Source organism: Phaseolus vulgaris, chromosome 3 (assembly GCF_051622355.1).
Source record: "Phaseolus vulgaris cultivar YP4 chromosome 3, ASM5162235v1, whole genome shotgun sequence".
NCBI lineage: Eukaryota > Viridiplantae > Streptophyta > Magnoliopsida > Fabales > Fabaceae > Phaseolus > Phaseolus vulgaris.
The window spans coordinates 44,295,462-44,306,163 of NC_143500.1; the positions used below are offsets into that span (position 1 = coordinate 44,295,462).

Below are 10,702 nucleotides of genomic sequence, written 5' to 3' on the forward strand. Positions count from 1 at the left end.
TAAGATTTTAAAAGTAAATAGTTTAAATTTCAATAGATTTATATCGTAAGATCGAAAATATTTGGACGGAATATCACGAAAAAGATTATAAGGATTGCACAAGAATATCTAAATCACTTTCAATGAATAAAACAAAAGTATAATGTATGATGAAAAAAAAAAGGTTTAACGATACAAAAAGAGAATCTTAAAATTTCAAAGTTTTGAGTGTAATTGTTTAATAACAGTGATATTCATATGTCTTATAACTAAAAAGTCCAATGAAATTTATTGAAAAAAATCTATCAATTTGTATTATAAACACTACTGGATATTTCATCTTAAAAAAGTGTTAAAACTTAATTAATTAATATAAATTTTATACACGAATCCCCTTTATAAAGAAATAATTATATTTAATAAACTAAAACTAATATTACTGATAGGAACAAATCATATGATATTATGGTGATCTTATTGGTGGAGTTAGGATTAAACTCCTTGATAATATAAGTTAAATAATTTACAAATAACCTAATTATCTAAACCTTTTACTCTCTCGTGAACAGTAGCACCTTTAGGAATTCTTCAGCTATCTCAGACAATGGCACTCATTTTTAGTTTTACTGGAAAGTTGTGGCTATTTATTTGGTAAGTAATTTGTACAATATATGATGGTAAAGTGAGGCAGTGAAGGGTATTCCTCTGGTGTGGTTTTGGGCGTGAAAAGATAATTAATTACAAATATACACAGATGGTGTAGAAGAGTAATAGGTATAGAAGAGGGGTAAGAAAGAGTTTCAATTTGTTGCTTGACGTAACCGTTTGTGAAGCAATGCGCAGGTATCATTCCATAGCTTTTTTGCTTCTGATTCCTCGTTTCCTAGACTTGAGCAGTTACTCTCGTTACAATCTGTAAAATATTTTCCACTCACTCCTTCTGTTTTTCCACTCAGCGCAACATAACACGTCGTTGATGCTCCCTACCAACATGCATTCATCTACTAATTAATCATACTCATAGTGGAAACTCATCATTAATTAAGCCCTAAAATATTTACAAACCTGTGATATCGATTTCAGTAACTTCGATGCAATGAAAAACAGGGAATCTGCATACAAATCTTTTTAGTATTTAGTTGCTTTAACCTTATGAAATCACTGACTTATTAAATTAATTACCCGTTATTAAGCCCTTATGTGCTCTAATAATTCCCGTCTTCACAATTCCTGGATGCACTGCGTTAATTGTTACATTTGCATTCCTTTCCTGCGATCCCACCCAAAAATTAATTAGAAATCATTGAAAATGTATTTTTAGGATATTCGTTAGTATTTGGCTTGGTTTAATAGGCGTGGTGATCACGATTCCACACAAATAATAAAATAAAATAAAAGAATAGAAAGTTTGGGGAGTTAAGTTATGTGTCATTTTCTTACCTTAAGTTGTCTTGCCACTTCCTTGACATGCAGAATTGTTGCCAATTTTGACTGAGCGTATGCGCGTGTGCCATTATAACTGCATTTGTTATTTAGAAATAATTAAGCTGCTTGTTATCTACATTTAATGCAATCAAATTTGATCTTAATTTTGCAGAGAAAGGGATCAAGTGGGATGGTGTTTGTACTTTTTTCCGCAGAGCATGTCGTTGAAACAAAACGCTGATCTTTTCACCCAGCTGTGAAGCACAGAAGAAACGTTTATTATTCTTCCTTCAATCCCTGACTTCTTTGCAGTATCTATCATTTTCTCTATCAGCATTTTCGTTAACAAAAAATGTCCTGCAATTTAACAAATAATATGGAATTATTTTTTCATCTCCTCATTTTTAATCATGCTTCACTTTGCTTCTTTAACTTGTGTGCACGCGTTTATGTCGTGGTTAAGAACTGCAAGAAATAGGTAGAATGGAGAAGTACCTAAGTAATTTGTAGCAAATGTCATTTCAAGTTTCTCTTCAGAGAACTCCAAGTTTTGAGAGTACATTCCTGCATTGTTTCTGTGAAATAAATATATTCCAGTCCAACTTTTAGCACTTGATCAGTATACTGACTTCACTTTTCTTACCTAATGAAATGAAGGAAAAATATGATAAAAGTAAAACTTACATGAGAATATTAAGGGGCAATTCTAAAGCTAAAAACTCTGAGCAAAATCTCTGTACAGAAGCAAAAGAGCTAAGATCGATCTCCAACAGAATAACCTCAGCATTAGGACTCTCCTTTTGGATTCTCTCTCTCACTTCCCTCGCCTTTCTTAAGTCCCTCGCACCAATCACAACCCTTACACCTCTTTTTGCAAACACTCTAGCTGTTTCAGCTCCAATTCCAGAAGTCGCACCTTCAATTCAAAATTCAACCACATTGCAACTTCATTAATTGAGCTAATCCCACATAATTTGAAAACAACACCACATTTGTTTAGGTGAAAGCTTAGCTGGTAAATTACTATCATATAGTATAATCCAAGGTAAGAAAAAGACGGATAGAGACGTCTGACACAGACAAAACAAATGCAGATTGAGCAAGTACAAATGAAAATGCGAGTGACATGGCAAGTAGAAAGTTTTCAAGAATATTCAGAATTAAGTGATGGACAACACCATAGCTCTGATCAGATTCTTGAAAAATTGGAAGATCAGAAAGGTTTGATCCTTAACCGTTTTTTATTCTTATTTATAGACTATATAGGTTTGGTCACAAAAATATGAATGGAACTGGAACCATGATATGTAACCATTTTTCATGATATATATTATTGATGTTGTTATATGGTGACTCACCAGTGATGAGAGCGGTTAGATTTGAAGGGAGCAAGGAAGAGAAATCTTCAGTAACTTGCTCAGCTGTTGAATTTGAGCCGAAACCACTTGGGCCAGCAATGCCTGCTAAGTACCGTAGTGTTGCCTTCATGGATTTTCCTGCTTTAGAATTTCACAAGGACAAAGCATTCGTGTCTGCAACTAAAAGCCACATACCTATATATATGATAACTCACACCTAGGTAGTGTTTGCTGATAATTTGCTATTTTAACATAGAAATTATCGTATAACGTAAGACTATTATGTGTTTTTGTTTTGACCAATATGAAACAGAGGACTGATTTCAATTACAGATCTTGTAAATATTGATCAGAATCGTAAACATTGTAAGAGTTGTGAAGTATGTAATTTTTTTAACCGCTAACATAATATAATTCATTTATATATCTGTGCTGATTTAACACGTGTATGAAACGTCATAGAACTTGCACTCAGAGCGTGGACTTGGACCAAGCCAAAGCCAAAATGATGAGCTATTATTAATATATTAATGAAGTTGTTTAGCAGCAGCTGAGCTCAGAGTTTTGTACAAGGGTTAGTGAAACGTAGTTGAGTTAGTGCATTGAATGGCACACAGTTTCTTCTTCCTATTAGAGTACCCACTAATTTTGAAGTAACATAATTGATTGAGAGTTGAGACCACCCATGTCGGATGGTCCACAAACTATGTGATTTGAAGCTACCAAAACGGTAGATATTAATTAATTATATCACCACGTATTCCATCCATCATCTCTATTTGCAATTCCTTTCGACATTTCTCCCTTTACTTTTCCGGTTTTCATTTCTCATAATTACTGCTGTCCTTATTAAGTGGCTTGCATTTTCCACTTGGCTGTGGACTTTGGTGTGTTTTTGGTAAAACTTTCAGAGTAGGTAATAATGAATAATTAAGAGTAACAATGAATCATTAATTATGTGAAGATTATTTCTCAAGTAAAACCCAATTCTAAATGAATCATGTTTCCTACCTGTTCCTCCTCCTCTAGTCTCTTTCACTTTTCTTATGGTAATCAATTTTTGAATGTGAATTATCTTGCCCTCTTTCGCAGTATCGAAGCAAAGTTATTTCCTTCAGTGGGGGAGGTTCATTTTTAACCCCTTCACTGCCAAAAAATAGGTTGTTACCTTAGTGACAGCAACTTGGCCTCCAAAAATCCTTACCAATGTTGGTAATAATTAACAGCTAAAAGGGTTAGCAAGAAGTTGGAGTTTCCATCATTTAAGTTGTGCCTTCCATTATCCATCAACAATCCATGACTTAAGTTTATTTTGTTTCTTTTAATATATGCTGACAGAACTATATCATCTGATGCTTTATACAATTGAAAGGACAAAGAGTACTAGACAAGAAGATCCACTCTCAATTGCTCAGCAAGATACGTGATCTGCTTTGCCCAACTTCTTTTTTCAAACTCCGTTCATATTATTACAGAAATAAGTTTTATTTAACAAAATAAAAAATATCACTGTCACATTCATATATTCCACTCAACTTCCTTTTTCTCATTCTTTTCCTTATTTTGGGTTACAACTATCATTTCCAAGTTTCAACCACAAGATACTGTTGGTATATATATATATATATATATATATATATATATATATATATATATATATATATATATATATATATATATATATATATATATATCCAGTGTGCGGTGCGACATAAATATAGCTTGTTGCACCAAAAGTCACCTTCTTCTGCACGACCTAATTATATATTCTACTTCTTACGATACGTTAACGTCAAGAAATACAAAGAAAAAAAAGGTATAAAAATGTGTTTTCATACTCTCATCTTTTGCTTCAAATTATCTCCCAAATATATATCATCTATTCACCTTCTAATGATCATCTACGTTATACTATTTGTTACTTTTCAATGTAATAATAGTAATAAAAAAATCATTTTATATTACATATCTTCTTATCTTTACTAAACTTAGCAAGTAACCACATTAAGTCTTTATTTAAAAGTACGTTTCCTTTCTTTTTCTTGCTTTCTAACTCGAGTGCACAACTTGTTAAATAAAGGTATTCTTATTGTTTATTTAGTATATTTAACATCACTAATTATACTACTAAAAAACATCACTAGTTATATAGATATATTACAACGGTTTTATACGTATTGTATTAGTTGCAAATTAAATTTGTTCACACACTTGCACGCACGTAGTAGTTAAAACTTTCTTTATGCATCTTTTTTTTTCTTCAACAAGTTTTTTGACCATGGTCCTGCATATTAATTATATATAAAAAGTTAATCGTCGCAGTGACCAAAATGTTTAGGATACGCCAAGGTATCCAATCGTTCGCCAACACTATGAATGATTTGTAGAAAAAATGGTGCAACTTTTCAGAAAAAGGGAAAGAATTTTTCTCTTTTTGAATACATGAATTGTTAATGAATAAACCATAGAAATCAAGTGGCAAAATTCATGCACGTCAATTTGTTTTTATTAACGTTTTCTATAATGACCCCTACACATATTTTCTTATATAAAAATTGACCCCTACACCAAAGATTATTAGTTTTGACCAAGATTTATTATATGCATATATATCCCCATCTTTAAGTAAAGTAATTACAGTATACTTAATTCATGGTCCCTTTTTTCCCCAGGTGGTGCTTGCATGCACTGATGAAGAAAGAAGGTATGAATATATATGCATCCTCACACGTGTGCCACTAGAAAAACCAATTATAATTGCTAGCTACAACATGCATTGAGGATTTGAATTTAGACAGGGTTGCAGAGGAGGATATAGAAGAAATGAAAAGATTAATATGGCATGAACTTTATTCTTTAAATACATAAAAGATTTTAACAAGAGATATGTGTATATTATTATGGGTAAGGGTATGCTTATTCTTTTTTAATAAATCTCAGCGTGTTAAAAAGTTAGTATTTGACTTCTAGTAAACTAATGAATATTTAAAAACTGAATTAATGATGGATCTGTTTAAGACAATGAAGGTTGATACTTCGTTCGATATAATAAAATTATTACAAAAAAAAATATTAGAAAAATATAATATGATATTAAAATATATCAAATATGTTACAGTATTTGTGAATATTTATAAATAAACATTACTTAATATGTTGATGTGATGATGGCGTGGGTGATATAGGGGAATAACTTATTGCTATTTTTTTTTCTTAGGATTACTTTTGTAAAATTTACAAATATGAGAGAAATTAAATTAATTTAGCATAATTTTATCACGAATAAAATGTGAAGTTGTGTCAAGTGTCATAACCTAGGTAGCACATAACCAACACTGATACCGATATGACACGAATACGGATATGGAGATACATATAATCTTTAAAATGTAGGACACTAGGACACGAATCTACATATTATATAATTATGAATTATATAAATTGATAATAAAGATTTATATGTACTAAAAATGTTTCAGTTTTTTTTTAAGCAGAAAGATGTTTTTCATGGCTGGTTCAAAATGATTTAGTCCTTATTATTATAATCATAATAAAAATTTATAAAGTAAATTTGATTTTTTAGAAAGTTAATATATATTTTTTTTTAAATTGTGTTAAACTCATAATAGAATTGTCAAAAATCCAACAAATATTTTTTGAATTAAACATTTCACCGATACGTGTCTTATAAGTATGCATCATACGAGAATCGATATCTGATAAGTGTGTCCGACAGTAATACTTCATTTAAGATTTTAAGACAAGTGTCTGAGATTCCTATCATAACTACGTAATCTTTGACATAAATGTTAGAAATTGTGGCACTTTGTCACTTGACACAATCTTTTAAAATTCTTAATTTTTTAAAAATAATCCAATTTTGATAAAAAGAAAGGGAGAAAAATAGGCATATGTAGGAGAAAGAAATAGAAAGCATTAGAAGCACTAGTTAGAAAGAAGTGGTGATGGAGAAAGCTGGTTTTGATGTGTGAGAGAATGATGGGTGGTGTTGGAGGTTTGACGGGCTAAAAGTAAGGCATTGATAGCGACGAGCCTTTGAAGGAGGGAATGCGAAGTGCATAAGGGTCCCATTCTGTTTCCCAATTTCCCAACACCATCTTATCACCTCCCACACCTCTTTCAACATCCACTTAGTTTCACACGTGATCTTCATTTCTTCATCCCATGCGCCTACACATTACTCAATCTCTAATTACTCCACATCAATCATCACAACCATTTCTACTCTTCCAATTCCACACATATATAATGCATACCTCACATACATCCTTCCATCACACTAAACCCATCAACTCCCTCATATATATCAACATGAAATCGTCATAAAATAATATAACTTTAATTAAAAATTATTATAAAAAATCATATATTGACTTTCTTACAAGAAAATTATGTCACAGTTACAATTTTATCAACTGAAGACTGGAGTAATAAGAGAGTAAGAAGGGTAGGTATTTAATACACACATGCTTGATTTAGTTGAGAAAAAGTCAAACAGTAAAAAAAAACAGATTTGACATCGAAATCACGCGTGTCCTTGTATTACGATTGAACAGATCCTTCCATAGAATATTTCCCACATAAAAACTAAATAATAATCAAATATATTTAATTAACACTCCCAAGAGATCCAAAATTATCATGTGTGACTTAACCTTCAAGCTAATTAGACATTCCACCTACAAAATTATGACTAGTTTCGCAACGTAGTTAGTGTGAAATTTTATTTCACGCACCTGATTAACACAATGTAACTCGTTAGTTGAAAAAGGTGTTTTTTCTTTTCAGATATAATGACGTATCATAAATTCGCAATTCAAATTAAACGCTTTAATATGTTGTCTTATTTCTCACTTTTTAATGTTATGGAACTATGTTTCGCGTCATCCTTCTCCACTCTTTTAATTAAATGTAATGAGCAGTCTAATTACTTTCATCATTCATCAAATTATTACACATGCCAATATTGTTAATCATTCCATACTACTACTATATGTGATCAATTAGTTCTTCTTATCCATTGCACACCACAAATTTATGCTGCTAAACTTATTGTTAAAATATAATTGTAACATAACTAAAAAACCCAGACACGTTTAATTTAAAAACACATTATAGTTATTGAATAAATCTTACTCAATAGCCTGTATGTTTAATTTTGTAATATGACTACCATTATAAAAAAAACTAACATTTATAAATTAAAAACCTGAGATAATATATGATTAGAATTCTATTAACATATCATATTCAAATAGTTTAAATCAAAACACAAAAATAAGAGATTGGTTTATCTAGGGGTGAAATTAATAAGTTGATAGGATTATTTCCATTATTGGTTGTTAGCAAGTTATATAATTAGTCCATAACTTTATTTGCTAGAGTCTATAACCTACTTATCTATATAGAAAGTGCAAGTCCTTTCACATTTGAGGTTTCTGCATTTGAGGTATCATAGCCTTTCTCTTTCTGAAAAGATAGAAAGAAATATTAAATCCACCACCACACGTATAGGGATGTCTTGTCTTCTTCTATGATTATAGAACTATATATGAACATATTAAAGTCCTAATTGTGTTGATTATTACTCGTATCAAATCATCAACAGCTCCACTTTATGGACACTAAAGATTTGTAAATTGGACCATAATCTAGCCATAGAAGATGGTATTTTTCTTATACAAAAATATATATTGTTAATCTTAGCTGGCTATTTTCAATGATAACAGTGGGAACAGAAATAGGATGAATAAATGTAGAGAAAATACAAGTGACGTGTATGTTACCTTTGACGGAAAAAACAATATAGTACCTCTAAACGACCATATGGTCCTACTGTCACAACCTTGTCCGCTACTATAATAGCCAAATTTACATACCTCAATATGGATATGCCTTCAACAAAGTTGAAATTTAACAATGCCGACAAACCCTAAAACGTTCCCTCCCATCAATCATAATACATAACTGCTCGTGTTTTCTTTTCATCCATATGAACATCAAAGATAAGATTACTGAAAATGGAGAGAATGTGCATGTTATGCATCATTTTGACTAGTGGTAGCCTCACGTGTGATACACCAATGAGAGTGTGAGAAGATGGACCCACATCACACGAGCCAATCACGGAACATATGGATGTGGTGGGCACACCAAGAATAGATTGTTAATTAAGTGCTACAATGTGTATTATTATTATTATTATTATTATTAGTATTAGTATTAGTATGAGAGATGTTTCCCACTGTTGGGGACGCTTGTATGCTAAGATTTGAAGAAAAGGTTGTTTGTCTTTATCGTCTTGCACCGAGTGTAAACAAAAAGAGCATGTTTGCACAATCCAAGGAGAAAATTACACTGTTGATTGTGGTTGATTGAGGATAATGGCATGTTAGCAACACAATAATAAAATAATAATAATTAAAGAATAACAAATAGTTCTTAAAAACCCATGATTACGTGAGTTGTTCTATAAGAAGATTGAATGGTGGGTAAAGGAGGCATGTGAATTGCAAACAATATTTTCGGGGACAGTATCATGTGTTTGCTATTTCTCGAGTGGGTTTTACAGTGGAATTTGGAGACTCTATGAAGAAAACAATTTGGAGTAGAACAAAGTAACCAAGAATAATGCCTACAATATCTAAAAATCAAATTCAGTGTCCAATAATTTTCTCTTTCTTTTTATAATCTTGTTATGAAATATTTGCTGATTTTATTGATGATTAATATATTTTAAAACTGATCACTTTATAATATGATTTATAAAATTTCAACCACAAAGTTTACATCAATTTAGGTCTAATTGAACTCTCCGTGGTTTTAAATGCAAGAAACTTTACTCTCTGAATATTAATCATAAAGATTTAAATTGTCCAAACCATACACACCTCACAAAATGGCTTGTATAATTTTCTCAATAAGAAACTCTGTCCTCATCTCTGAGCTTTTTCAAAAAAAAGGCCTGGCCTGTATTCATAGAAGTCACATGGGGCAAATTTTTCCTGCATTGCTATAGTTTTTTTTTCTACTCTCGTCGAAAAGATCATATAATCTTTAAAAAATATTTATTTGAAATTATATAATTTGAAAGATATTTTGGAATTCACCAAAATAATCTTTAAATTGTATAATTTAAAATGATTTTTTTAAGAAATATATTTCATATTTAGAATTTAGAATGTGTTTTTCAAATTAAAAATACCTTCTAGATTTTCCAATAAAAAACATATTTCTTCAAAAAAAAAAAATTGTATTTGGGATGTAGAATTTGAAAGGTATTTTTGAATTTATAAATATCTTTTAAGTTTTACAATTTAATTTGTTTTAAAGAAATATATTTTGGATTATTGAATTTGGAATGTATTTTCAGAAATACCTTTTAAATTCTATAATCTATAATATAATTTTTTTAATAAAAAATAAATTCGGATTATTGTACAGGAAGAATTAATTTTCTATTGGTTTTGAAAAAACTTCAGGCCCAATACTGAGCCCAACAATCAAAGACTAAGAAGAAAGATATTTGGGCTGAAGTGGGTCAAACAGAAGCAATAGAAGGCTTCTTGTATTTACAGTTCCCTTTTTACTATATACACTGTTTTATTTATTTCTTTTAATGTGGGCCTGTTGCATTATGCCCGATTAGTGTTGGATGAAAGCTTAGTTTGTTTTTGTGAACCCCGTTGTTTGGATTTTTGGATTATATAAATAAATACTTGAAGATATAGATCAGCCATGACGGATAATTAGGTTAACTTGCCGTATAACCCATTTTTCTGATATGGTATTAACAAAAATTGACCAAGTCGAGACAAAAATGATTAACAAGATATTTTGAAGCAAAACCATTCTCTCCAAATGTTTTATAATTTTACTTTCAATGAATTAACAGTGTAAAGTTTTGTAATATTATTATC

At 30.6% G+C, this 10,702-nt stretch overlaps 1 protein-coding gene across 1 annotated transcript; it reads right to left on the reverse strand.

Annotated features, from left to right (window-relative positions):
- Nucleotides 1-437: 437 nt before the first annotated feature.
- Nucleotides 438-3,148, reverse strand: LOC137807900 (short-chain dehydrogenase TIC 32 B, chloroplastic). Its single transcript, XM_068608746.2, has 8 exons — nucleotides 2,763-3,148; nucleotides 2,089-2,320; nucleotides 1,900-1,979; nucleotides 1,608-1,761; nucleotides 1,420-1,498; nucleotides 1,162-1,249; nucleotides 1,045-1,091; nucleotides 438-962 (listed from the first exon to the last, which is right to left on the reverse strand). Exons 1-8 carry the CDS (start codon nucleotides 2,890-2,892, stop codon nucleotides 780-782), a joined length of 993 nt encoding a protein of 330 aa, XP_068464847.1. The 5' UTR covers nucleotides 2,893-3,148; the 3' UTR covers nucleotides 438-779.
- Between the last annotated feature and the right edge of the window lie 7,554 nt (nucleotides 3,149-10,702).